The following is a 27,651-nucleotide window of genomic DNA, read 5'->3' on the forward strand; positions in this document are numbered from 1 at the left end:
TAGTTGTCTCCTCAGGTACCCTTCGCCCTCTGGGTGCCTTCTGATCTGTTTGAAATAAGGCTCGACTTTTAATTCCTGTTTTCGTATTCCAGTAGCCCAAAAATAAGTCTGTTGAAGGTCAAATGGTTTTCCAGGGTTGAAGTTCCCAAAGCAGCTGGACCTCACCCCTGCATCAGGACGTCTTTGTGTCCTGGAGACCCTCCCACATTTCTTCTGTGATTGGCCACTCAGGACTGTTTCATTTTTAGTAAAAGAGCATTTTGCCCTTCTGAAATATTTAAGAGCAGCATAAAACATTCACTTTATTTATTTGAAATGTAGAGATGGTTGTGGAGCACATTCACATAAACTGTCTCCGCCACTTAGTTCATCCAGACTGCAGGGGGGACCAGGGTCCCGCTGGGTTTGGCCCAAGAAGCCGGCAGCATCAGGTCGACCAGAAATAGGGAGGCTGCTGGGGCACAGGGCTTGCTCCGGGCACAGGCTTGCTCCGGGGCTGAGGTTCTGCACAGGTCTGCGACCCTGTCCTTTCCACACATTCACTCGGGGGGATTCTTGGTGGTGATCTCAGCCAAGGAAAACACGTGTCTCTTTCTGTGCTTACACCACCAGGTCGTCGGTGTGGCCCAGGCCATCAACAAGAAATCTGCTAGTGGCGGGACCTTCACAGAGAAGGACGAGAAGGTACTGTGGCCATGCTGCTGCCAGGGGCCCGGTACTGCATGCCAACCCAGAGCAACCACTGGGGGTCCTTGATGGCGCTTTGTAGCACCCTGAGTGTTGAAAGGCATCTTTGCCCTGTGCAGTGTGCAGTGTGGGTGCTACCTGGGAGCGTGGGGCTGCTCAGTCTGGAATTGCAGCTGCCCCCTGCCCTCGGCTGTGCACGTGGGCCCTGATGGCCTGGCTCGCCTTTGCTGTCTGCTGCAGAGGCTTGTCCTGAGTGAAAGTCCAGAGCCACCCAGGCTCAGCCTCCAGGTTGGCACAAGTGGGAGCTGCTCTCTGGTGCACCATTGCTTTACAGGCTTTGTCCACAGACTGCTGGTGCCCGGGTGCAGATCCAGGGTGCGTGGAACAGGCTAGCTGCTACTTCATGCCCGTCTCTTATGACTCTGAAGGCCCCGTTCCCCAGGCCATAGTGGCATCTGTCCCCTCCAGCACGTCCTTGAACCCATTCTTAACTTCATCCTGCGGGAGGCGTGCCGTTCCTCCTGGTGAATACCTACCTCTGTACCGTTCATCGCCAGCGCCCCCTCCCCCAGGACCATTGTATTTACATTGCTCCTCTGAAAATTCATAGGAGCTTGACAGACATTCAGACAAGACAGGAGATACTTTGACCCAGGCTTAGGCTGTGTGGCACCTGTTTGTCCTTATGCTTTAGCATAGCAAGTACCTTTGAATACCTATCTAGCCTCCTGTGCTGCCAGGGACAACTGCGGATATTTGGTGGGAAAGCATGGTTCTGGATTGGCTCTTTATTCCATTATTGTGTTTATAGCCCTTTAAGGTGAAGCCCTCTTGAATGAATTTGCAGTTTTAGGCTCTATCACATCTTGGCAAAATATATTCATGGTTGTGGGATAAAGCATGCGATCTCAAGATGTGCTTGGATTGATAATTAACATGACTGTAGCGCATAACCCCAGGAGGGGGTGTTCAGGGTGCTGTGAGGGTCCGTGTTTAAAGAGCACATTGGAAGTGTTACTTGCACCTTGATGCAGTGTGTGGCTGCATCGCTGCTGCTGTCCTTGTCCTGATGGCAGATGTGCCTTTGCTTGCGGCAGTAACCCTTGGCAGGCTCCATGTAGTCTCAGCAGAGGCCTGAGTCTCAGCATCGTGTGGAGGCCACTGCAGATTCTGCACAGAGCAGATGGCGGTCTCATGTGAAGAAGCCCCCTCCCAGCCCCTCTCCCCTTCCTCTTGCTGGCCCAGACCTACCGTGCCCAGGAGACTGAGAACACACTGGCCCACTTGGTTGGCATCAGTGCCACCTGCACCTGGGCTCGTGGCTCTCACTCCACCGTGGACCTGGGTGCCAGTGGTCTGGGCACTGCCCCTTGACGGTTCGGCTGCTGTTCTGCAGGACTTTGCTGCCTACCTGGCGTTCTGCGGCATCGTGCTTCACAATGCCCAGCTCTACGAGACTTCGCTCCTGGAGAACAGGAGGAACCAGGTGAGTGCTGCGGGTGTCGGTGTCCCCACGGGAGAGTCCTGGCTTGGCTCAGGTGCAGGGCACTAGGTCAGACGTTCAGAGGCACTTGGGTTCTGGAAGCTGTTACCGATTCCTGTCTCCCTGCTCGGTCGCCCCACCTCTGTGGACGTCTGCTGACCTGAGAGCGCAGGCTCACGTGGCCCTCACCCTGCCCATTGCATGTGGGTGTCCAGCTGCTGCCCAGGCGCTGTTGAGTAACGCGTTAGTTCCTGCCGTCCCTGGGTTCTGGGCGCCATGAGACCTGCACCCAGCACCCGCCATCCCCCCAGCCTCCTCCCCCACCCCACTCCTCTGCCTGCTTCTTCTGGACTGTCTTCATTATCACCACATTGACAACTCGCGTATTGTCCTGCAACCACGAGGCACATGTCCCACGGAACCTGCTCTGGCCCTCTGGTTAGTGCCCTGGTTTCTAGATCCCTGATTGTTTTGTTCCAGCACATTCCCAATTAAGTGCTTAAGAGATGGTACGAGTGAGGTGAGCGTTCTGAGACTTGCAGGTGAGGGACACCCACAGTGCCCGCTGCCTCTGTGGGTGTGAGTGGACACCGGAGAGCATGGGGCCCGCCTTGTGCCTGCTCTTGCCTGCCGTGGACGTTCCGTGCCTTCTCTGCCGTCTGAACATGACGGGCATGTTTCCTTCCTGCTGGTCTGCGTTCCCCTCTTCGGGCTCTGCCCTCCACACACATTCCATGTGCTGCTGTGGACTCGCCTCCTGTCGCCTGACCCTGAACCCTTAGGCCTCAGCCAGGGCGGGTCTTCTCCAGCAAACTGGCTTCAGAGAAGACAGTCCCAGGAAGGCACAGGGGCTCTTACGCTGGCTTTGTGCAGAGCTGAGCTCTCTGAAGACTGGCGTGTGGTGAAGGTTGATCTGGGTGTGGGGGGCAGTGATCCCGGTGTGCCGCCTGCCGGACGCTCTTCAGAACACCTTGTAGTGCTCAGCCCCACAGCAGCACCCGCTCACTGCTGCGAGCACCCTGTGGTAGGAAGCTTGTCCCTGTCACGCTAGTGGAGGGGTCATCAGGACTAGCCAGACGCTGCCCACCTGCAGCCTAGCCTCTGTGTGGCCATCCTGATGGTCATCAGGGCGTGTGGCCAGCAGGCAGAACAGGCCTGCTGCCCCAGCACTGGGGCGGTCAGCCGTACAGCAGCAGTGAGGACGTGGGCAGCTCGCTGCCGGCTGCGGCAGCCCCTGCAGGCTGGCACTTCCCTCCTTCTAGGTGCTGCTGGACCTGGCCAGCCTGATTTTTGAGGAGCAGCAGTCACTAGAGGTGATTCTGAAGAAGATAGCGGCCACCATCATCTCCTTCATGCAGGTCCAAAGCTGCACCATCTTCATAGTGGACGAAGACTGCCCCGTGAGTACAGCCACGGCCCTGGGAGCGTGTGCACAGGGCCCCATCACTGGCCCAGCCACACAGCTGTCCCTGTGGCACTAGGTGCCTGTCTAGCTGAGGGGTGAGTGGGGTGTAGGGCTTCTCCAAGACCCCCGGACCCCACCACTACTCAACCATGGCGACAGCTACCCTGTGGCCTGGCACGGTTACCATGGCAACGGTCACACTGGGTCCATTCCTTAGGCGCCGTGATGATGACCACACTGTGTCCACTGCATAGGCACCATGATGATGGCCACACTGTGTCCACTGCGTAGGCACCATGGCGACGGCCACACTGTGCACTGTGTCTACTGCATAGGTACCATGGCCACGGCCACACTGTGTCACTCACTGCGTAGGCACCATGGCGATGGCCACACTGTGTCACTGTGTAGGTACCATGATGATGGCCACCCTGTGTCCACTGCGTAGCCCATGGCCACACTGTTGAGGTCGCTGTGTAGGTGGCGAGGTGATGAACACCTCTGGATGGGAAGAAGTCGTTGCGGAGTGCCGATTTCCACGGCAGGGCGGGGTGCCCTGTTGCTCTAAGCAGGTGGACCTGGCTGAGTGCTGGGTGAAGAGCTTCCCTTTCCCACAGGGTCTTGCAAACCACAGGTGTCGCCCAGAGAGGCCGTTACTCCAGGCACTGACCAGTCTGGCACCTGTCAGCACCGACAAGGTCTGACTTGCCCTCTGCAGGCTGGGTGACGCTGGGCACCTCCTCCCAGTGGGGTAGTCACGGTGATGAAATCACAGATGCTTTCACGTTCACCAACGTCCCGACCCACCACTGCCCACCTCCTAAGGCCGACTTTACCCTCTAGAGCGCAGTTTTCTGTTGCTGGCGGAGGCACAGGACAAGCCCAGGGTGTAGGGAGAGGGGAGTGCTCACACCAGTGCTGGCCACCCACAGACGGGCATCTGCCCGAGTCTGGCAGGAGAGTCGAGTCCTGGCCCTCGCTGTTGCGCTCTGTGCGGTCTCTGAGCCTCCTGGACCCAGGAACCATCGCCTCTGCACGTTTCTTTCCGACGTGGTCCTTCTTCCTTTAAGACCACGCAGTTCCGTGGAACTGGGAAGAGCGTCCGCGTGGGTCCGTGTGGCACCGGGAAAGTAGGATAGAAAAGCATTCAACCAGGCACTTTAACAAGCTGGAAGGCTGTGTGGCCCGTCATCGTGTGCATCTGTGTGTATGAGTGTGTGTGTATGAGCGTGTGAGTGTGTGTGTGAGTGTGTGTGTGTGTGTGTGTGTGTCACAGTGGCTGATTCAAAAGGATAGCAAATGAAAATTCACTGTGCTAAAAAGATAGTCCGCATGTCCATAGGTGCTCTTTCACGTTTTAAATTGGTCACGAAACCCTTGACGCAGAGCTGATCACAAGACAGTTGTCAGCCTTAAAGTTCAGGTCAGCATCCATTAACGCCCATGTCAGATTCAGCCTTCACGGCCTGCTCTTTGGCATTTAATTTTTGAAAGTTATACATGAAGCACTTATTTTTAAACATCTTAAATATCACTTTCATGGATATTCAGTGCGAGCTTCTGCTGGGTCGCACCCTGCGTGGTAACACGCTGATTTGGAAAAGCGGTGCCTTGGACTACAGATGACAAGAAGCCGTGAATATGTTTTGCTAACTTTTTTACAACTTACGTTGCTACATTTACAAAGGGAATCAGGTGCCTTGTTGGTTCATATCTATTGCAGTTATCTGTGCATTAAAATATTTCGACATGAGCAAAAATAAAATCAAAGCCTCTCCAAACGCCCTTGATCACACCCCCTTCTGATGGTCCTTTCCAGTTCTCCTTTATTCAGGTGTTACTGTAGCACGGGGCAGATGGGCGTCTTGCTTTTTAAGTGTGATTTCAAGGGTGATTTTTACGGCACCCAAGTCTTCGTGTTACTTCAATGATGATAAAATATTACCGTGTGACCCACAGGCACGTTGCCTATGTGTAATAACAGCATCCGGGTAGGATTCCCTGGTGGGAAAGCAGTGGACCAGCGCGGGCTGCGGTGGGCCTTCTTGCCCGTCAAAACCAGACGAGACGTGGGGAACAGCTGCAAGAGCCTGTGCGTGAGCCGGGCCTCGCTGGGGCAGCAGGACAGGAGCAGCCGCCCGCGCCTGGGTTGCGCTCTGCCGACGCCAAGCCTCAGCCTCCCGTCTTCTGTTTCAGGACTCCTTTTCTAGCGTGTTTCACATGGAGTGTGAAGAGGCAGAATCCTCGGATACCTTGGCAAGGTGAGTGACTTACCATCTGTCCTTCTCACGGGGTCTCACACCAGCTTGGCTCAGCACGCTCCCCGGGGCCGTTTTCCCCACGGTGTTGTGGGGATGGAGCCCCAGGCTTTCCACTGCACCGGCCTGTCTGTGGACCGTGTCACAGTGTCCGGGGTGACCGGTGTGGGACTGGGTGTGGAGTGACTGTGCACGAGCTCATTAGGACCCAGGAGTACTGCGTCTTGAGCACCTTTGCTCACGAGCCTGTTCGCCCCTCTCTGGGGACTTTGTAGGTTCCTGCTCCGATTTGATCTAGCAGCAGAAGGAGCCGGGGCCTGGACAGACCAGATCTCCACGGCCCTCCAGCTCTTTTCTGTGTTTTGCGGTGTTTTCAAACCTGCGTTGGGGTCTTGGCTGGTGACTTGTTTGAGCAGCGTAAGGTCTTCATGGGATGGAGGATGGATGCCACTGTCCCTCCTGAAGAATCCGCAACACATTCAGGGTAGAGGGCCAGAGCTCTCACTCAGTCCTTTTGTCACCCTTAGCCGAGCTGGCATGTCCTCGCAGGTGAGAAGACCCTCAGGAATGCCAGTCTGCAGAAGCCGTGGGGAGCCCCCGTGCCACTCCCCACCTCGCTCCCTTTCCACTGCTGAAGACCCCTTTCCCCCGTGGCCCTTGTCCTATCTCAGGGCCTCGCGTGGAAGCAGAGGCTGCTGTGCCTCCCTGGGACGTCAAGGTTCCGGCCTTTCCCAGACTTGTCCACGTGGCGGGTGGGGTGGCCTCTAGTCAGCGTCAGTGCTGAGCTCCTCGGCCCATGGCTCTGAAAGGACCTCCCTGCACACCCGGCTGTGTACCCTCTGCCAGACAAGTGCCATCCCCCGACACGGTGGGAGGAAGGTGCTGTGCTCAGAGCCCAGAGCCCAGGCAGGACTGGAACTCTGTGGGGGTCCCAGTTCAGAACCAGGCCATGATCAAAAGAGCCCCTCACACACACAGGTGGAGATCCAGATGCTGGGTGGACACTGGGCATCCTGACGAGGGAGCCTGTCCCCATCACTGGGGAGGACGTCCCCCGCTCTGGAGACTCATGCTGCAGGGTCCAGGGGCAGTGTCCTGGGGTCCGCAGCTCACTCTAAATGGCTGAGCCAAGTGCAGAGAAGTAAGTGCACGAGAATGGCCAAGTGAGTCAGTGCAGCTCCCATACGGTGTAGACGGAGCGCGGTGGCTGGAGATGAAGAGCCGGAGACCCCGCGGGGAGCTCAGTTTACCTTTGGGTTTCTTTGACTCTTATATCCATTTAAAAATAGTTCATCCAGAAGATTTGGAAGAAAATGTTTTAATAAAAAGTGAAAAGCCATGTAAAACAGAAGTCATCTCTAGACCCTACAAAGCAGATGTCGAGTTCCCAGCTGTAGGAACACAATGACCACCGGCCTGCAGCCTGGTGTGCTCCGCCTCCTGGTGCTGCCAGCCTGGGAGCTCGGCCTGCACCTGCCGTTCTGCCCACCGTCCTCCCCCCAGCCTCCCTGGCCAGGTGCAGAAACAGCCCAGTGAACGGAGCTGAGGCTGGCTACGAGGGTGTGTTTAGGTGAGACCCCTCAGGCCAGCGGTCACTGTAGCAGCTTGGCAGGATGAAAGATCTTCCCTCCCTTTAAAGGATCTGGGGCTGCTCGTGGCTGAGGTGACTCAGAAGCCACGGCAGCTCACTGATACTGAAGGTGCACCTTACCCAGCCTGACCGTGGTGGGGAGGTCAGGCGGTCAGCCTGGCCTCTCCCAGAGACCTTGCTAGTGCCCTGGGGCTTAGCCCCATGAGGTCATAACTCACATGAGGGCTGGCCCTCGCTGCCCTCTGTCCTGCTGGCAGTGAGTGACACCTATGTCCACCCGGGCCCTGTCCTTCCCGCGCCCTGTGTTGGCGTGTGTTGCGTGTTTGGAGCTGCGCGTGTGACGTGCACGTCCTGGTGTGCAGCAGCCTTGGTCTGCACACTGCCACTGTCAGGGGGCTCGCCGCCCTAGCAGAGCGCTGATGTGCTGTCGCATCTCTGATGGTAGTTTAGCAAGTTGCCTGTAAGGCCCCTGAGGTGTCTGTGTTTTGCTTTTCCACTGGAGAGAGCTGAGTCATTTATGTAAGTAAAGGTCTGTGCGTCTAGATGTGTCTCCTCACCTTTATCTCCGTCGGAGAATAAGAGAAGAGCTAGGATGATGCTTCTTAAAGGTGTAGAGTCACGAATCATCCTCGTCTGCCCCTACACCTCTGTGTAGCAGCGCCCACCTCTGTGACTCACTTCATCTCTTGGCGGTTTGACTTTCCTGTGCGTCCCCCGTGGCTGAGCCCAGTGATTCGGGGTCTCAGCGCCCTCTGCTGGTGCATTCTTAGAACAGGCGCGGCGCTTCCTTCAGGAAGACCACCTGCTTGTCAGCCTGAGAAGGGCCTTCGGTGGCCTTCCAGTCCCTCCAGGACAGCCTGAGCGTAAAGACGCTTTCACAGAGCACGAGGGGGCCCGTATGGTGACCTTAGAAGACCCATCTTAGCCGACTTATTCACTAATTTTAAAGCAATAAAAACCATTCCGTGCAAATGGCTTAGAGCAGCTACATATTTTTAAATCAGCTTTTATTCTCATCCTGCCCTAGAAGACCCCCAGTCATGAATGAAAGTTCCATTTAAGGTTACTTTTCAATAAGATTCACATATCAGGGTGAATTGCATAAAAACTGACTTAGACACAGCCAGCGTTCAGTGACTTCAGCATTTTGAAGTGGGGGCTGAGCGGTGACTTCTGCTCACCCGGGGGTCTCTAGTCCGGGTCTGAATTCGTATCCACAAACCCAGCCCTCAGTGGGGGAGGGTGGGAGCTTGGTGACGTTAGCTGCAGACAGACCAGGCTTCTTAGGTTACCAGTGGAGAGGGCCGGGTGGAGAACTGGGAGGCTTTCTGGGTGCGCGCTGCGGGTCCTCGTTAAGTCCACCTCGTCAGGGTGAAGCATGGTGAGCCCTTGAGGTGGGGCCCAGAATCCCACGGAGGTGCGCTGTGGGGGGCTGAGTCGGTGCTGTGGCTCCGAGAACTGACTAGGGGAGGGACAGAGGTGGCGCTGTGGCTGGCCTGGCTCTGAGGCAGGTGTGAGGGCACTGTCCTCCACGCCAGCAGACTGTGGTCCTCGTGGACGCACAGGCTATTGTGAAAGGACACCGCGGCCGGAACCCCTGAGCCCACCTCCTGGGAGGAGACACCAGCCCATAGTCGTCACCGACAATCGTATCAGAAAACCCGAGCATCACTAAATAGGGAAAGGTGGTAAGAGGGTCCTTAGCACTCACACAACTGTGGACGGAAGAGGCAAGGACTCCCGCTGACTCCGTGGTTCAAGCCCAGCGCGTCCCGGCAGCAGGACTTGGTGCACACCGAACCGTCCTGAAGCCGCGGCTTCTCTCCGGGATGGCGGACGGCAGGACTCAGGGCCCTGTGTGGCTCCAGGGCAGGCACATGCTGCGCCTCCTCCACAGCTCCGTGTCCCTGACGGCCTTCCCAAGAGTCCCCTGCAGTGTCACCTCTGCTGTCCACTGTGCAGAGTCCATTGATGCCTGAGTTGGCCCAGACCTCCAAGAACCAGACGCCAGGACTGGGCAGGTGTGCGAGAGGAACAGGAGGCCTGAGAGAGTGGAAGGAGGGCCTGTGATCCCAGAGACTCAGGGCTGAGGCCGGGGACAGCAAGTCCAAGGTCAGCCTTCGCAGTTCGGCAGGACCCTCTCCCAAATTTAAAAAAGCAGAAAGGAGGGGCTGTGGCTCAGTGCTGGAGCACCCGGGGTTCATCCTCATTCCAAAATAAATCAGTCTGATGCAGACCGCAGCCGGGACGAGGGCAGGGGTCCGAGCAGGTGCTGGGGAGTTCTCCTGCCAGCTTCCCTGTGGCGGGGTCCTGGTGCCACCATGTGGGCTCAGTCTGCAGGAGCAGTTCTGGGAGGTGGCCCTGGCGCAGAGCCCGGGATGCGGTGGGTGTGCTCCTAGAGGATCCTCCTTAGGGCCACTGAGTGTCCCTGCGATTGCCAGGGTGAGGCCCACGTTCCTGCCACGGCCCTTTCTTCATCTCCCGCCCTCTGCCTGCCTGGCACCTGCAGGCTGAAGCCGCACTCCACCCTGCCAGCCTGTGCGGCTCAGTGGTGGCCTCTCCAGCACTGTGAGGTCCTGCTCCCTCCTGTGTCCACAGCCCCACTCCGGGGTCAGTCTTGGCCAGCCTTGCAGGGCCACCCGTCCCCTTGCCATCCACCCCGTGCTGGGGCATCTTCCCTGCATGTGTGGGGTGGCTTGTTACCAGCTGCATGAGCTAGGAGGGGTCAGTCATGAGACCCAGACGGACGCGGCGTCCTCCTTCCTGGGAGAGCCTCACCACGCCAGGGACCCGGGCACTCCCTGCTGCTTGGCATCCCTGGCATGTGGCCCTTCCCTGTGGGACCGAGGGGCAGCCCAAGCCCTCCCGTCCCTGTTCTAAACAGCGAGGACAGGGCAGGGCTGGGGTCACCACACTGCCTTTTACATCCTGCTGACGGACTTAGCTCTGGGGACAGCAGCCCGCTGGGGCAGCGGAGGGCAGTTTCCCTCTGGGTGGGAAGGAGAGTTTCCCAGGACAGCCAGCACCTCTGCTTGACAACCCAGGCGGACACGCACCCAGAGCACATGCTACCGCCGCAGCTTCCTGCCGGATCAGGAGCCTAGGCGGCCACTTGGTCACTCACCCTGTCCCCTCATCTCTCCCAGGCAGCACGCAGCCTTCTCAGAGCAGGTCACGCTGAATTCACTGAGCGCAGGAGCTGGGAATGATCAGCCTTTCTTTCAGGGCACAGGGTGAACTTGGCTTTGTGTAGGTCAGGAAGCACAGTGCTCCTCTCCAGCCCTGGGACCACTCAGGGTCTCCTGGCTGCGGCCGCTCACGGGGTGGTGATGACAGCGGTGGCAGCGACTGCGGCTGTTACCTGCTTACGAGAGGCGCACAGGGCTCTTGGTCTCCTGGTGGCCACCCTCCTCCTCCTCCTCTTCCTCCTCCTGTTCCCCTTCTTCCTCCTCCTCCTGTTCTTCCTCCTCTCCTCATTCCTCCTCTTCCTCCTCCCTCTCCCTCTCCTTCCTCTCCCTCTCCTCCTCCTCCTCCATCTCCTCCTCCCTCCTCCTTCTCCTCTTCCTCCTCCTCCTCCTCCTCCCTCCTCCTCTTCCTCCTCCTCCTCCCCCTCCTCTTCCTCCTCCCCCCCTCCTCCTCCTCTTCCCTCTCCCCCTCCTCCTCCTCCCTCTCCCCCTCCTCCTCCCCCCTCTCCCCCTCCTCCTCCCCCCCTCGCCCTCCTCCTCCCCCCCTCCCCCTCCTCCTCCCCCCCCTCCCCCTCCTCCTCCTCCCTCTCCCCCTCCTCCTCCTCCCTCTCCTCCTCCTCCTCCTCTTGTGTGGAGAGGTACTGGGGACGGAACCCAGGAGCACTTAACCACTGAGCTGCACCCAGCCCTTTTTATGTTCTGAGACAGGGTCTCCCTTAAGTGGCTGACACTGGCCTTGCACTTGGGATCCTCCTCCTCGCAGTGCCTCCAAGTGGCTGGGATCCCAGGTGTGGCTGACCCACCTGGCTCACCTTTGGGGCTGACCTCAGCGGGCTCTTGGCCCCTGCCCCAGGGCCCTGTTGTAAAGGAGTCTGGTCTCACACACCGTTTCCGGCCCACAGCCCACACTTAGGAGCTCCTCTTGAGCCTTCCCCGGGTGGCAAATATGAAGGGGGCCGGGAGCATCTCTGCAGACGGAGGCGCTGGTTGCTGCCCTTCCCAGCGGAGCTGTCCTGGGCCTCAGGCGGTCTGCGGGCGCCGGCTCCGGGTTCCGCCTGGCATTGCCTTTTCCTTCATTCATGGGCACCTGGCTCTGCTCGTGCTGAGCACTAGGTCTGAGCTGGCATCACATCCACGGGGAGAGGCTAAAGCACCTTGGCCAGGAGAGAGGCCCGCAACTTGGGAAGTCGCCAGGGCTCAGGGGCATGGTGACACGTCCCTGGGGGCAGCTGTCAGGCCAGGCGTGGAGGATGGGAGAGGCCGCCTGGAGCTGTGAGGTTAGGGGCCAGTGGCCTTCCTCCCACCCTGGACGGTTGGTGTGTGCATGTCCCTCCTGCCTGGACCCATGCCCAGCTGGTGAGGCCACAGTGAGACTGGCAGGTCCTGACACCAGGGTCGGTTTGCCCAACCCCAGCCTCTGCCAGGTTCGCTACCTCCACCAGAGCACAGGAGGCCCTGAGAAGGTGCTTCTGCCCTGTCCCTGCCAGCACTGACACGACCCTGCTCCGGCAGGCTGAGTCTTTGCGGTCAACCTATTCAGCCAGGGACTGGGAAAAAAAATCAGTGGAAGTATTTACGCTCTAAATAATTTTTGAGGAAGATGATTTTTAAATTTCAATGACTGCCATAAAGACCTTACAGCAGAAAAAGACGAACGTGGAGATGAGATTGAGGCGAGCAAGGTGCTAGGAACAAGCAGGAACGTGGAGACTACGGGAGAGACCTAGGGCGTCCCCAGGCCTGCTCGGCGTCCCTCACTGGGAGCTGTCCCTGCTGCCCTGCGGGGGTGCCACTGTGAGGCAGGTAACTGAGGATGCCAGGCCCTGGTCATTCCGAAACTCTTCAGCGTCTTCTGAAAAGACGCTGTGGGGGAGTCCATGTGAGTTTTCATTAAGTGACACAGAAAGTGTCCTATGACCCGGCTGGGCCTCCCTCATCCCAAGGGCGGGGGCCCCATGTGCTGCAGAGTGTGGACATTCACGAGCAATCGAGGGACCCCTCAGACACGGAGGCCCCTTGCACACCCGGCTGGAAGGCCGTCTTGGACGGGGCCTCTGGTGCCGCCCACAGGAGGCCTCCAGCTCGGCTCCAGGCTTCGGAAGCTGGGGGTTGTTGGAGCGCACACTTCAGGCCGCGGCGGCTCGGTCATAACAGGAGCCCGGACGACGCGCTGCAGACTGAGATGCTGAAGCGCTGTGGGAGCTGTCTCTTCCACACATGTGAGCCAGTGACCGCCAGTGACCCCCAAGGCGGGGGTGTTCAGCCAAGGTGCAGGTGTGGCCCCATGAGGGCAGAGACGCGGGTCCTCCTCAGCTGTGGGCATGGCGTCCTCCCATCTGCTGGCCGCAGAGGACGCACTCAGGCCTCTTCTCTCACAGGCAGCGAGATGCTGGCAAAATCAACTACATGTACGCTCAGTACGTCAAGAACACCATGGAGCCGCTCAATGTCCCCGACGTCAGCAGGGACCAAAGGCTGCCCTGGACGGTGAGTGCCTGCGGTCCACCGAGGTGGAGGCTGCTGCCGTCGCCTGCCCTGCCAGCCCTCCCCGTGGGCTGGCCCTGGGCTGTTGTCTTGGGAGCTGACGCTCCCTGGTTGGTGAGGGAGGACGCACAGTCGTGGGGAGTGGCTGGCCTGGCTCTCTCTGTGCTTTCTAGTTGTTTAAAGGAATGTGATCAGAGGCTGGATGCCAGGCCGGCAGCCGCCGTTGCCCCTACGGCGTGGCACTCCTCGGAGCGCTCCTGGGCTCCTCCGTTTTACCCGTAGACGTGAAGCTCCTCCCGGTTCCGACTCCTGCAGTTGGTACCCTGCCATGGTCTGCTCCCAGTGGGGACGCAGGTGTCTTTGGACAGCAAAGCACAGGGACCTTTCCTTGATGTGGGTGGCTCTGTCATTGTGTTTGAGCAGGGCATGTGCTCTGAGAGAGCCGCCCATGTCCTGTGCCCTTGCCCAGCTGGGACACCTGTCAGACCGGCCACTCGGGCAGCAGGCGCAGGGGAATCACTAAGTCGGATGGTGGGAGGCAGGCCGACCCCGGGGTGGGCAGAGCGTGTGGACACTGGTCTTCACCAGGGTGGTGGATGCTGAGTAAAACCTGCTGGAGTTAAAGTGTCGGCACACCTGGTAGGCCACCTTAATAAAGGCCTGGCTGCTGCTGTGGATCTTACGGTCACCCGCGTGTTCCGCTTCACGTTTGTCTGTAGTTAAAGGTGAGCACGCTCCTGGCTTCAGGTGAGGCTTCTGCCGGTGAGTTGGCCTCCTGTCACGTGGGCTTTCTTTCTGTCTTCATCTAGAAGGAAAACACAGGAGCCGTGAGCCAGCAGCACATTACCAGTTTGCTCTGTACCCCCATAAAAAATGGGAAGAAGAATAAAGTCATAGGTAAAGTCTTTCTGCTAACCTGTACTCTGCACTTGCTCTTTAAAATGTGTTTCCAACTCCTCCTTTCGGGTGTAAATTTGAAGAATAAATTGTCTAAAAGAAGCTATAAAGATTGGAATGCTAAAAGCCTTTTGAGATACTTGTAAGTTGGTGAATGCCAGCAGATATATTTGTTAGGTATTTTATTAACCATAACTGTCTTTGCCTGGGCACAGTGGTGCATACCACTTCTGGCTGCTTGGGAGGCTGCGGCAGGAGGATTGCAAGTTGGAGGCCTGCTTGGGCAACTAAGCCAGACCTAGTTTCAAACTTTGAAAAATAAAAATAAAGGGTTGGGTGTAGCTCAGTGGTAGAGCACTGCAGGCTTAATCCCCAGTACTAAGGAAAAAAAACAGATTTTCGTAATTATTATAATTCAATTTCACCAGAATTTTTTGTTTGAAAGTGGTGTATTAGAAGTTGGCAATGTGTGCCGTAATCTTGCTCCCTGGGTTCTGATTTTTTAAGTATGTAGTTTAGTCATAGGTTGTATTCATTTGTTCATTCAGTAAGTGTATTTTGAGCTATACACCGTGCTAGCACTTGGGATACATCGGGGAGCAGAGCAGAAGTCCCAACCCTGGGGACCCTGTATTGGCACATAGAGGTTCAGGATGGTGGAAGAATGTGTTCTCAAAAGTGCATGATGCCTCCTGTTTTCAACGACGTTTCCTTGGTATTATAGGTCACATTAAGTATAGGGCAGAGGGCATGTGACTTTACATGCCAATCCTCATGACTGACTTGGGAAAAAATCTCCCTGAGAACTTGGAAATAAAGGAAGACAAGTGCCTTCTAAAGATTAAACTTTAGAATTCAAACCCTAATTGAAGCAACACTTAGATACATTTACCTTGAAAAGTGTGAATAGTTTTGAGTTGCAAGACTTGGCTGGGATTGGGTTAGAGCAGAGTCTCGGCAGAAGGAGGGAGGGGGGCGTCCGCAGGAGGAGGGGTACAAGGTCAGCTTTGGCAGTGCTTGGCCGGGTCGAGGGCCGGGGAGAGCCTGTCCTGGGCTCCTGTGTTCTGACCTCACACACACCACTGCTTGGGGGAGCAGGAGGGGGTAGGGGCAGCCTGTGGCGTCCTCGTCCTGTGCCATGGAACATCCCCTTCGTCTGCCAGAGGGTAGAATGCAGTGTCGTGTACCGCAGTCTGGCTGGGCACAAAAAACCGGGAGGTCACGAGCCACTTGTAGGTTCAAACAGGAACTACTTTATTGCCCCAACTCCACGGGAACTCAACCGGAACTCAACGGGAACTCCGCGAGAACTCAAAAGTAGCGGGCACCGGAGGTAGCAGGAGCCGCCTTATTGCCGGACAGCAGAGGTTTATATACACAACTGAATACACAGCTGGTTTCAATTTAGCATCATCCAGTTACAGCAATCAGTCATTATCTTAATAATTATACACAGCTTAACTTAATTATCACCATCCCAATGGCTCGCTGGCGTTACTTCTCAACCACTCCTTCTGGCAAAATGCCAGATGCCATCCTGACTCGGCTGTGGCTCTCAACAGTCGTGTGCCCTGGACACACTGGTGCTCTGATGACCCCTTCCTGTTGAGCCGTGGGCTTGGCCTGATAAGGGCGGGGCCAGCCTCTCCTTGTCGTGTGCGAAGAAGGTCCTGGTTTCATAAATGAGTCTCCTGGACTTGGTCACTGTCCCTCCGCACAGAGGTGGTCTGTCTTCGGCACGCTGGTCTGCTGTCTAGCCCGGGTGGGAGTCGGCCTGTTGAGCTCATGTTGCCCGCCTACTGGGAGCCTGCTGGCCGCTGCTCCACTGCCATGCTTGGAACACGGCAGGCCAGGAGTGTGACTCTCCTCGGGCCACTGTCCCCCAGACCTCCACACAGAAGAGGGCGAGGCCTTAGGAGGGACACCAGGGCAGGGTCACGTGGTGGCCGCAGGCCAAGGGGAAGGTCAGCCGTCTTGTGCCTCCTGGGAGCCTGCAGGTCGCGGGAAGCTGCCTGGGACCTGGGGAACGTGGGGTGGGCCGCAGAGGAGCCTTGTTTGCCAGCCAGGTGCCCGCTGCCCGGCCGCTCCTGCACTCCGCCCAGTGGTCCTGGAGGAACTGCAGGGCTCGGCCTGGGAGGGGGACCCAGCAGGCCCCCGCTCCCTGTCCCCTGGAGTGGTCCTGGGCGGGCCACACACCTCTGAGGAGGGGACTCTGCAGCCCTCAGGTCTATTCGGGACTCACGCCTGCCATCCTGCCCCTGTTTAGACAGAGAAGCAAAGGGCTTTAAAAGCAGCACCGCTGTCCGCCTGGCCACACGGCCGGTCAGTCTGCCCAGAGTGAGCGAGCCTTGGTTTCCAGGGGAAGGTTCCCTGTAAATGAAATAACAGATCACTCAACCTCCTCTGTGTGGCTCGGAGGGCAGGAGACGCCTGCGTTGTCCCCAGTGTGAGGAGGAAATGGCCCTGCTGTTTTATGAACTAAGGAGACCAGAACAGGATTGGAGTCTGGGGCACCCTCATTCCTGCGGATGCCGCGTGGAAAGCCCGTGGCCCGGGTCTCTGCCCGGCCTCTGGGATCCGAGGGCCCGTGGAACTGCTGCAGAGCAGAGCACCCACTAAGAGGTCTAAACCTGAGCGTCACACCGCCACATGGCCATGGCTTGGCAGAGGAGAGCCGACCCGCATTCCTCACCCGGTGTGCTGGAAGCTGGCTGCCACCGTGCTCCTCACGACGGCAAGTCCCTGTGTGACGTTTCCCCCTCGGTCACTGACTGCCGGGACCTCACAGGGAGGCCGTACCCAGGAGGGAGCCTCATGTACAGAAGTGCATCTGCAATGTCACCTGGCCATGGGTCACCTCACACCAGCCCTTGCTCCATGGTCAGCGACCCAGGACTACTGGGGCGCGTCTGTTGGCCTGTGGGAGCTGCCCAAGCTCCCTGCTCTACCACGCTGCGGAGGATGCCGGGCTTAGCCCCCAGACCTGCGCCTGCCGAAGTGCTCCCTGCAGGCCTCCGTGACGCGCCCATCTTGGTCTGTTGGTGTGGGCTTCAGATGGTGACTCTTAGGGTAGGTGACCTCTCACCTGTGTGCCTGCGTGAGTCCAAGGCATGAACGAGATTCTCCAGTTACCAGGTGAGAGTGTCACTTCACTGTGTCCCTGTGTGAGTTCTGTCCCGGCAGGTCACACACGTTTGTTTGCTGGTGACGTACCCGCTGATGTTTCCTGAGGCAGGTGGTGTGCAGCCCTGGGCCGCCTTGTGTGTTGTTGCTTGTCACCAAAGTCCCCAGTCTTCCTGGTGAGAAAGTTGTAAATCCTGCTTAGTTCCAGTGCCACCGGGGCTAGAACTGCAGGGCAGAAGAACTGGAAGAAAACAAAGGGAAGGTGATGGCCCGATTACCATGCAGCCAGCCCACAGCCAGCCCCACAGCCAGCCCACAGCCAGCCCACAGCCAGCCCACAGCCAGCCCACAGCCAGCCCCACAGCCAGCCCCACAGCGAGCCCACAGCCAGCCCCACAGCGAGCCCACAGCCAGCCCCACAGCCAGCCCACAGCCAGCCCACAGCCAGTCCCACAGCCAGCCCACAGCCAGCCCCACAGCGAGCCCACAGCCAGCCCACAGCCAGTCCCACAGCCAGCCCACAGCCAGCCCCACAGCGAGCCCACAGCCAGCCCCACAGCCAGCCCCACAGCCAGCCCACAGCCAGCCCCACAGCGAGCCCACAGCCAGCCCCACAGCGAGCCCACAGCCAGCCCACAGCCAGTCCCACAGCAAGCCCACAGCCAGCCCCACAGCCAGCCCCACAGCCAGCCCACAGCCAGCCGCCCAGCGAGCCCACAGCCAGCCCAACAGCCAGCCCACAGCAAGCCCCACAGCCAGCCGCCCAGCGAGCCCCACAACGAGCCCACAGCCAGCCCCACAGCCAGCCCACAGTGAGCTCACAGCCAGCCCCACAGCCGAGCTCACAGCCAGCCCACAGCCAGCCCCACAGCCAGCCCCACAGCTAGCCCCACAGTGAGCTCACAGCCAGCCCCACAGCTAGCCCCACAGTGAGCTCACAGCCAGCCCCACAGCTAGCCCCACAGTGAGCTCACAGCCAGCCCCACAGCCAGCCCACAGCCAGCCCCACAGCCAGCCCACAGCGAGCCCCACAGCCAGCCCCACAGCCAGCCCCACAGTGAGTTCACAGCCAGCCCACAGCCAGCCCCACAGCGAGCCCCACAGTGAGCTCACAGCCAGCCCACAGCCAGCCCCACAGCGAGCCGCCCAGCGAGCCCCACAACGAGCCCCACAGCCAGCCCCACAGTGAGTTCACAGCCAGCCCACAGCCAGCCCCACAGCAAGCCCCACAGTGAGCTCACAGCCAGCCCACAGCCAGCCCCACAGTCAGCCCACAGCAAGCCCACAGCCAGCCGCCCAGCGAGCCCCACAGCGACCCCACAGCCATCCCCACAGCAAGCCCCACATCGAGCCCACAGCCAGACCCACAGCAAGCCCCACATCGAGCCCACAGCCAGCCCCACAGCAAGCCCCACATCGAGCCCACAGCCTGCTGGGAGCCAAATCCCGTGAGAACTCAAGGGGAACTCAGGCAGCAGCATACGCCCTATTCCCAGCAGGAATAATCTTAAACCTGGAACCACCCTAAACCCAGATAGTCCTAAACTGGGAACGCCCTAAACCGGGAACACCCTAAACCCGTATCCGCCCTGGTCCTTGAGCCAGGTCACCTACATGCAATGTCACTGCAAAATGTCCTATTTCCACGAGTCCTTCCACTAAGCAACATGGGGTACGCTGGCAAGGAAATTGTCATACCTACTTGGCTAATGGCTCCCAGCATCAGCCAGCCGCCCAGCGAGCCCACAGCCAGCCGCCCAGCGAGCCCACAGCCAGCCCACAGCCAGCCCACAGCCAGCCACACAGCCAGCCCACAGCCAGCAGACACGAGGAGCCAGCTGCAGGAGCTGGCCAGGGAGACTGCCCAGGAGGCCTGGTCGGGGACCGGAGCACACCTGCCCAGCACTGAGGAATCCTTACGGGCAGGAATACGGGCCATTCTGAGAACCCGATGTACACAAGATGGGCCAAGGCAGAGTCGGACGACAGCATGGACAGGATACTAGGAGAAGGCCCAAGTGCTCAGGGACATGGAGCCACGGCCGGCCCCCAGAGACTCCGAGGAGATGAGACTGGTCAGCACTGGGGGGTTCAGAGAGGATGCGAGCACAGGCAACTGTGAGCAGGCCTCCCACCCAGAGGCTGAGGAGGGCGCTGGAGGCTGCGGAGGCCCATGGGGAGAGGGCAGCAGAAGGACACGAGGAGGGGCTGAGGGAGGACACGGGGAGGGGGTGCGGGAGGACATGGGGGAGGGAAGGACATGGGGGGTGGAAGGACATAGGGGCGGAGCAGAAGAAGAACATTGAAGGACATGGGGGAGGGCTGGTGGAAGGACATGGGGGAGGGGCGGCTGGAGGATGGGGGAGGGGCGGCGGGAGCTCTGTCGGGGACAGAGTGAGGCTCCAGAAAACCTGGGCACACTGAGGACCCTAAGGGATCCCTCGAAGGCCACTGACCAAGCCATGCTCAAGGCTGTTCCAGGCTAAGCTGCTGGGAAGTCTGACAGTGTGGCCCAAGGAGATCCCACGGAAGGAGGCATGAAGCCCAGAGGGACCTGAAGGAGGCCCGCAGCTCTGCAGTGACGTGGGTGGGAAGTGACAGGGAGCCGCTCGGAAGTCCTGGCAAGAGCCAGGGTCGGTTGTCGGCTGTGGAGGATGAACAGGGAGGACACAGGCAGACCAGCTTGTCGGAGAACAGTACTGCAAAGCTTCCCCCTGACAAAGCCTGGGGAGCAACCTGGGCAGGCGCACAGACGTGCCATCGGCAGCAGGAGCACCGAGTTCGAGTGCAGTGACCTCATCTCTAAGACGCTGACTCTCCCAGGTTAGATTCACAGCGAGGTCAGTACCTGTCCCTGTGAGGTATTGATCGACATCCACAACAGGCCATCCGGGAGACCCACGGGAACCAGAGTTGGTGGACCAGGCTTACCCTATCGGCTCTTCCCCCGGCGTTGTCGACGTCACACCATGTGACTGTTACCTGTCAGCAGACAGGGCAGGACTGATGGGAGGAGAGGGTGGAGGTGCAGACCCCGCCCGGAGTGTGTGCTTGTGCTGCTGAGGCAGCAGAACACACCTCATTGCTCACAAGAGGCCATGCGTTGACAGACATTTTATTTATCTCCATGAATGGAAAAAAATGATTTCAGTAAAATATGAGGAGCTACTGATTGTAAGATGACTTCAAAAGTATTTCAGTGCAGAGAAAGCACGCGTTTAAAACACGGAGATGGGTATCCTCAGTACTTCCCACGGTGCCTGTCTGGTGGAAACTGGTAGAGGTTTTTGTTTTGTTTTTTTGTTTGGTTTGGTTTGGTACAAGACATTAAACCCAGGGGCACCTGACCATTGAGCTATATCCCAGCCCTTTTTATATATTATTTAGAGACAGGGTCTTCTAAATTGCTGAGGGTCTCCCTAAATTGCTAAGGCTGGCTTTGAACTTCTGATGCTCCTGCCTCAGCCTCCAGAGCCTCTGGGATCACAGGCGCGTACTACCGCTCCCAGCTAGAGGTCTTATCCTACACCCAGACACAGAGTGAGGAGGATCTGGCGATGTGCTTGACCCAAGCCCAGGCGGCGGCAGCCGTGTCTCCTGGAGACACCCAGCTCAGGTCCCCGTGGTCGGCTCAGGGGACACTGTCCTGACGTCGACGCAGGCTTCCATTCCCCCAGGCTTGGCTTTCCAGGAGGGTCAGGACTTGGAAGGTCCGGCCAGATCTGCCCTTCTAAGTACACCATGGCTTTATCCGTGGAATCCGAGGGGTTGCAAACCTGCCTCTCCCGGGTGCTCCGGGGCATCCCGGGACCACTGGGTGCTGTGTGAGGCTGCTCTTTTCCTCACCCTTTCTGAGCGCTGTTGCGTCCAACTCCAGGTCTGGGTGAGGAGGGCTGTCTGTGACCCAGAATTCCAGGCTGCATCAGATCGTCCCTTGGCAAGTGCTCAAAGATCCAATTAGTTTCTAAAGGACAGATCGTCTTGGGGGACTCGACTGATCCAATTCCACACTGAGCTGGAGGAGAACCGTCCTCCGGGACTCTTGATCGCAGCAGCGGTGTGTCGGGACAGCTTGGGCTGCCCTCATGGACAGGTCTGGCCTGCTTTCCGAGCTGCGGTGGGGGGGGGATGCAGACTGGCCAGGAGAACAGCAGAGCACACCCGCAGGTGCTGCGTCGGCCCGGACCTGACGGCGGCTTCCCTCTCGTTCTCACAGGGGTTTGCCAGCTCGTCAACAAGAGGGACGAGAGCACGGGCGAGGCCAGGCCTTTCAGCCGCAGCGACGAGCAGTTCCTCGAGGCCTTTGTCATCTTCTGTGGCTTGGGCATCCAGAACACGCAGATGTACGAGGCGGTGGAGCGGGCCATGGCCCAGCAGATGGTCACGTTGGAGGTGGGCCAGAGCGCAAGCCGCCGCTCCACACCGGTCCTCGGCCTCCGTGGAAGCCAGGGAGACCCACGCAGAGCTTTCCAGGACCCTGTGAGGTCCTGTGGCTGCTTCTGCTGGGACACCCTGGCTTTTCTGCAGAGCTCTCTCGGGATATGGCCGTCAACACAGGGTCTGCCACCATGGCCTGCCCCCTGCCCAGAGCTGAGCCCCCTCCCTCCGTGGGGATATGCACAAAAGCAGTATTTAAAAACCCAAACAGCAAAACTCCAAAGCACGCTTGAGCATTCAAATGAGGGAAGGAAGTCGGGGAAAGAGGAGTGTCGGTCCCCAGGTAGACTGTGGGCCCCGCCCTCCACACTCGGATCCCGCACGTGGCTGGGGGCTGGGGACGTGGCCTCCTCAGAACAGAACCTCCACGTCGTCACTTTAAAAACTCTGATAGATGTTTTAAGTAAAATCAGTCCCTTGGTGGAAAAGGAGCTAGGGGTCTTGCGGTCAGTAGGAAGGAGTGAGCCTGGCTGTCACCGTCCCAGGGGACACTGAGGGGGTGGGCGAGAGCCAGCTCCAGGCCCTCATTCTCCCTCTGGCTGAGGCCCTCAGGAGCGTCTGGGCGCCATGTCTGGGCTGCTGTGCCAGCCCTGTCCCCTGGGTGTGCTGAGTGAGCTGCAGGGACCCTGCAGTCTACATGCGGCCTTGCCCTGTGAAGTCTGCTCTTCCACTCCAAGACCTGTTCCTCCCAAATTCAGCTTCAAGGTGTCAGCTTATGCAATCTTTTCCCTTAATTTCTGTACAGAAGCAAAAATAACTGGAGTCAGTGTTTGCCCAGGTCAGCTTCCTGTTTCCCGAGGGGAGCCTCAGAGCCCCAGCTGTGGTTCTCCCTCTGTACCGAGGGCAGCCGCTGGGGTCTGCTGCTCCCAGGGGCCAGGTCACCTCCCGAGAGGCCCAGCAGGTCAGCTGACAACTGTCCTGCCGTCTCCTGCCTGCCTGACGCCGCCCTCCTCCCTGCAGGTCCTGTCCTACCATGCCTCGGCGGCTGAGGAGGAGACCAGGGAGCTGCAGGCCCTGGCGGTAAGCCCTTCCTCCTTTCCCAGGCCCTGCCCGCAGCGCACCCCGGTGCCCACGTGCTCCTCCCGGGACAGCTGCCCGCGCAGCTCCCGGACTCCGACCCTGAGCTGAGCCGACTGGGCACCCGCTGGACCTTCCTCAGCTCTGCTTTCTCCCGGGCAGAGTCACCGATCTCAGCGCAGCCATAGGACGGCTGGCTTGGTGGCACTCGTGACTCTGGGCTTCCAGCCCTGGCTTCAGTCTTCCATCCTGCTTAGGCCAAGGCCCAGCTCCGTCTTGTTGTGGGGCCTTCATCTGACAGGCTCAGTGACACGAGGCTTTCACAGTCTGCCGTGTGGCTTCCGCTTCTGACCCCGCGGCTGGGCCTGCTGTGTGGGAAACTGATCCACACAGGCCAGTGCGCTGAGCCCAGGGGGAGACGAGCACGGACACCCTCGGGGCACGCCCTGCGCTCTGCCCGACTCGGCATGGCCTTGGTGGGGACCTGGAAGTCTGCCCACTCAGCCCCTGATGTTAAGTCCGTGCACATGACAGAGAGGTGTGACGAGCTGCCTAGGAATGGCCAGGGAGCAGCATCACCACGGGCTGGGCCTTCTGCCCGGCTTCTCTTGGTAATGCACAGCTGGGCTGTGAGGGCCCCTGGAGCCAGGGGAGCAGGAGACTGGCGCTAGGCCACACTGCGTGAGGGAGAGCGGGGACTGCAGCCCACTGGCACAGCACCCCGCGTTGGCAGGCAGGAGGCAGTGGCACTTGCAGGTTGGGCACCCCGTGAGTGGGAGCGAGTGGCCAGGAGCAGTACCAGAGGCTCAGCTGACTTCTCTGGAAGGAGGGCATCTTGGGCCTGGTTCTGGGTGGCACTGGCCCTGTATTGTGGGTGCCCTGTTAGCATTGGACTTAGTGGGCAGTTTTCCCCTGCTTGCAAGGCATGTGGTCTGGAGGTCACTGCCCACTGGCAGTGCCCAGCTGGCTGGGCTGCTTGCGTCCTCCTTCTCCAGTGTGGGCCGTGGGCTGGGACTGCCCCTTGGGAGGACACAGCAGGGTGCTGGTCCCAGGCTACTGGTTAGCAGAACTAGGGAGGCCAAGTCACTCTGCCACCGTGTCCCGATAAATAAGAACCAGCAAGTGGAGGAATTTATAAAGATAACGTTAAAAAAGTGAGCCCCCAGCATACCAAACTCTGCCTTTCACTTCGAAAGTAGGACTGTCTTTCAAAAGAATCTGAAAACCATTTTCTCAATTATGTTTATAATTTTAGCAAGAGAAAAAACACTCTGGAATAGCTGGAAATTGCTGTATTGTGTATTGTTCCAAGCCATCTGTTGTTCCATTGGGAAGGTGGCTTCTGGCAGCTGCAGTGGGGACCTCAGGGTCACAGCACTTGCAGGGCAAGCAATTCATTGAAACCCACTGAAATTCAGCAACTGGCTTCCACTCGGCTGTCACTCCCTGCGTGAAACTCCTCTGCAGCCCGACCTCACAGGTGTCTGCCCCCCACATCAATTGCCAAAATTGCTGTCTCCATGACATCATTGGTCTCACTTTAAAACCCAAAAGCAATCGAAAGGCCCTCAAGTTTCCTTCACTTTTATTTTTGGAAATTTATTCTCAGGAGAATCAAACAATGTGCTGAGATATACTGCATGTTTATGCCTGTGTACAGAAAGTTCTCAAGTTAGGGTGAGGGACTTAGTTGACAGGATTTTCCTTGCTGTGCCTGAGTCTTCAATCCGTTCGAACACCTTCTCTTGGCTTAGGGGTGGGTATAGGGAAGCAGTACTCCAAGCCCAGCATTCTGATGGGCCTTGGAAAGATCCTTAGGCCCAGCGCTTGAGGTCACAGGAGGAACCCCGCTGGCTTCTTTGGTTACGAGAGAGTAAATTAGGACGCTGGGAGGAAACAAAATCTTACTTGTTGTCCAGCCTTCGGGCAGCGTGGGCTGACCAGGGCCTGCCTTCTCTGTGATGGCCCTGGTTGGAGAGGCGGTAGGGGAATCGGTCAAGGACAGCCAGGCCTGGGATCCTCCTGGAGGGGCACTTGTGCTTCAGGCCACAACTTCACGGGGGTCTCTGCAGCCACTAGAGGTGTGTCCAGAGGGAGACGGAGCTGGGGTCCTGAGAGGCCTGCTGTGCCCGAGGGCAAGAAGAGGACAAGTGGGACTGGAGGCAGGAGTCCAGAGAGGTCTGCCTCCTGACCTCCACCTTCCAGGCAGGTGCACCGGTTCATCATGATCTGAGTTCCCAATAGCTGCTGGTGACAGTGTCGAGGTGGACCAGGGTGGTCCAGGGCAATGGCTGAGTCAGTGCTGGTGGGCAGGTCAGGAGCTTTGTCCCCTGCTTTCAGAAAACCCTCTCTGGGGAGCTAGGCTACACCAAGAAGGTTTGAGCAGGTGACTTACGAGGACCTGCACCTGTAGCACCTCTGTCACTGCCAGTCACCTGATGGGCTCATCTTGGAAGTCAGTGACAGTGCCTGGCTCCTTCCGACTCAGCTGCAAGGATCCAGAGCTCCCTTGGCTGCTCCTGCTTCGATGGGCATGCTCACCTTAGCCACTAGTGGTGTTAGGAGCAGATGACTTCCTGCAGGAGGTTCAGAGGCAGCTTTGAGCCCTTCCTGGGCACTGTGCATGGCTGTGCATGGTCCTGTACTCAGGTAGGTCCATGTACGGAGCTGCACTGTGGCCCAGGTGTGAACCAGGTCTGGGTTCCAGGTCCTGAGCCCTGTGCATGGCTGTGCATGGTCCTGTTCTCCTGTGGGGTCTGTGTATGGAGATATGCTGTGGCCTAGGTGTGAACCAGGTCTGGGTTCCAGGTCCTGAGCCCTGTGTATGGCTGTGCATGGTCCAGTTCTCCTGTGGGGTCTGTGTATGGAGCTACGCTGTGGTCTAGGTGTGAACCAGGTCTGGGTTCCAGGTCCTGAGCCCTGTGTATGGCTGTGCATGGTCCAGTTCTCCTGTGGGGTCTGTGTATGGAGCTATGCTGTGGTCTAGGTGTGAACCAGGTCTGGGTTCCAGGTCCTGAGCCCTGTACATGGCTGTGCATGGTCCTGTTCTCCTGTGGGGTCTGTGTATGGAGCTACACTGTGGTCTAGGTGTGAACCAGGTCTGGGTTCCAGGTCCTGAGCCCTGTAAGTGGCTGTGCATGGTTCAGTTCTCCTGTGGGGTCTGTGTGTAGAGCTACACTGTGTCCTAGGTGTGAACCACGTCTGGGTTCCAGGTCCTGAGCCCTATAAACGGCTGTGCATGGTCCTGTTCTCCTGTGGGGTCTGTGTATGGAGATATGCTGTGGCCTAAGTGAACCAGATCTGGATTCTAGTTCCTGAGCCCCGTGCATGGCTGTGCATGGTCCAGTTCTCCTGTGGGGTCTGTGTATGGAGATATGCTGTGGCCTAGGTGTGAACCAGGTCTGGGTTCCAGGTCCTGAGCCCTGTGCATGGCTGTGCATGGTCCTGTTCTCCTGTGGGGTCTGTGTATGGAGATATGCTGTGGCCTAGGTGTGAACCAGGTCTGGGTTCCAGGTCCTGAGCCCTGTGTATGGCTGTGCATGGTCCAGTTCTCCTGTGGGGTGTGTGTATGGAGCTACACTGTGTCCTAGGTGTGAACCAGGTCTGGGTTCCAGGTGCCGAGTCCTGTGCATGGCTGTTTGTGGCTCCAGTTCACATGTGGGTCCTTGTGCATGACTTCTGTTGATGTGTGGGTACCGTGTTTGGAGCAATATGCCTAAGTGTGAACCAGTTTGGGTGTCTCTTAATCTACTCTTAATCTCTCTTTGTTTTCTCAGATTTTAGAAATTATGATTGTTCTTCTTTTTATGATTTTTAAAATCACAAACTCCTTATCTGAGTTTGTATATTCTGTGTGTGTCCCTCTTAAGGTCTGAAGTGACACTCTCATGTGAAGCTGGTGAAGGGAAAGCATGTCACACGTGACCGCGGTGATGGGCAGTGTGCATCCCATCCCTCTGCCTGCTCCTGCCTTTGCTGCCTGATAGTGGTTGTTTTTCATTTGTAGCCTTCTGAAGAGAGCAGGGAGGCTGCACTCTGCAGCCCACCCTCCTCCACACCATACAGCGGGTAGGGTCCCCTCTGGTCAGGGGTGGTGGCAAAGGCTGCACCCACCCACCTACCTCAGTGCAGGAGAATCAGGGGCAGAGCTGGTCCTACCCAGGAAGGCCCCAGCGAGACCCCCATAACTCATGGTGCGGCATCGGCCCCACGGTGAGGAGGTAGAGAGAGGCACAGAGAGCTGGGGCAGAGATGAAGGTTGGGGAGCCTCAGGGAAGGTGGAACCTCAGTCCACTCCGGCCTGCTGACTTTGCAGGTGGACACACGTGGGTGAGAGTCAAACCCCTCGACCACGGTGCCAGGATGACCGGAATTCCCAGTGGCCACTGCTGAAGTGCTGGCGTGGTGGACGCAGGCCTTGGCAGCTGGTGGGCAGCATTTAGAGCAATTGGCTTTTATTTAGTATCACTGACCTATGGGCTTTGAGGGACATTTCATAATCCAGACTAGAGCCACATTAAAAACAAGAGAATGAACGATCACAGTGAACTGGCTCCCTAGAGCGACGTGAGAAGGCTTCGTGGTCTGCTGCCGCTTCAGGTAACAGCTTTTTCTCTCTCTCCTCTCACCCAAGGCTGCCGTGGTGCCATCAGCCCAGACCCTCAAGATCACAGACTTCCACTTCAGTGACTTCGAGCTGTCGGACCTGGAGACGGCCCTGTGCACGGTCCGGATGTTCACTGACCTCCGCCTCGTGCAGCGCTTCCAGATGAAGCATGAGGTGGGGCATCGGCCAGGGAGGCAGCGCTGGGCGCCAGCCTGGACGAAGGACTGCTGGGTTCCGAGAGGCCGTGTTGCCTCTGAGGCGTGGTCTTGCCGGGTTGCCCAGGCTGGCCTCAGTCTCCCGCTGCCCGGCCTCCCAAGTCATTGGGTTTCCTTGTGTTAAAAGAAAAGCCATTGTCCCTCTAAAGACCCACAGGACGCACTGATCACTGTCCAGCTCCAGGCCGAAGTCAAGGGAGTGTTCTAGATGTTGGAGCTGGATGCAGAAGGCTGGGTAGTGGACAGGTGGGGTGCGAGCAGGG

At 58.3% G+C, this 27,651-nt stretch overlaps 1 protein-coding gene across 1 annotated transcript in view; it reads left to right on the forward strand.

Moving 5' to 3' along the window:
- Window positions 1–366: 366 nt before the first annotated feature.
- LOC124102861 (cGMP-specific 3',5'-cyclic phosphodiesterase-like) overlaps window positions 367–27,651 on the forward strand; it is a gene marked incomplete at its 5' end in the record, with an annotated part of 56,052 nt that continues 28,767 nt past the window's right edge. The window contains 10 exons of the mRNA XM_046459290.1: window positions 367–684; window positions 2,084–2,173; window positions 3,433–3,570; window positions 5,772–5,836; window positions 12,680–12,883; window positions 12,988–13,096; window positions 13,903–13,990; window positions 21,330–21,505; window positions 22,511–22,570; window positions 27,201–27,347. Of these exons, the coding sequence (XP_046315246.1) occupies window positions 367–684; window positions 2,084–2,173; window positions 3,433–3,570; window positions 5,772–5,836; window positions 12,680–12,883; window positions 12,988–13,096; window positions 13,903–13,990; window positions 21,330–21,505; window positions 22,511–22,570; window positions 27,201–27,347 (1,395 nt within the window). The remainder of the gene's footprint in view (window positions 685–2,083; window positions 2,174–3,432; window positions 3,571–5,771; window positions 5,837–12,679; window positions 12,884–12,987; window positions 13,097–13,902; window positions 13,991–21,329; window positions 21,506–22,510; window positions 22,571–27,200; window positions 27,348–27,651) is intronic.

The sequence above is a fragment of the Marmota monax genome, unplaced genomic scaffold, assembly GCF_021218885.2.
Source record: "Marmota monax isolate L192 unplaced genomic scaffold, Marmota_monax_Labrador192_F-V1.1 WCK01_AAM20220418_F8-fsc01434, whole genome shotgun sequence".
Lineage (NCBI taxonomy): Eukaryota > Metazoa > Chordata > Mammalia > Rodentia > Sciuridae > Marmota > Marmota monax.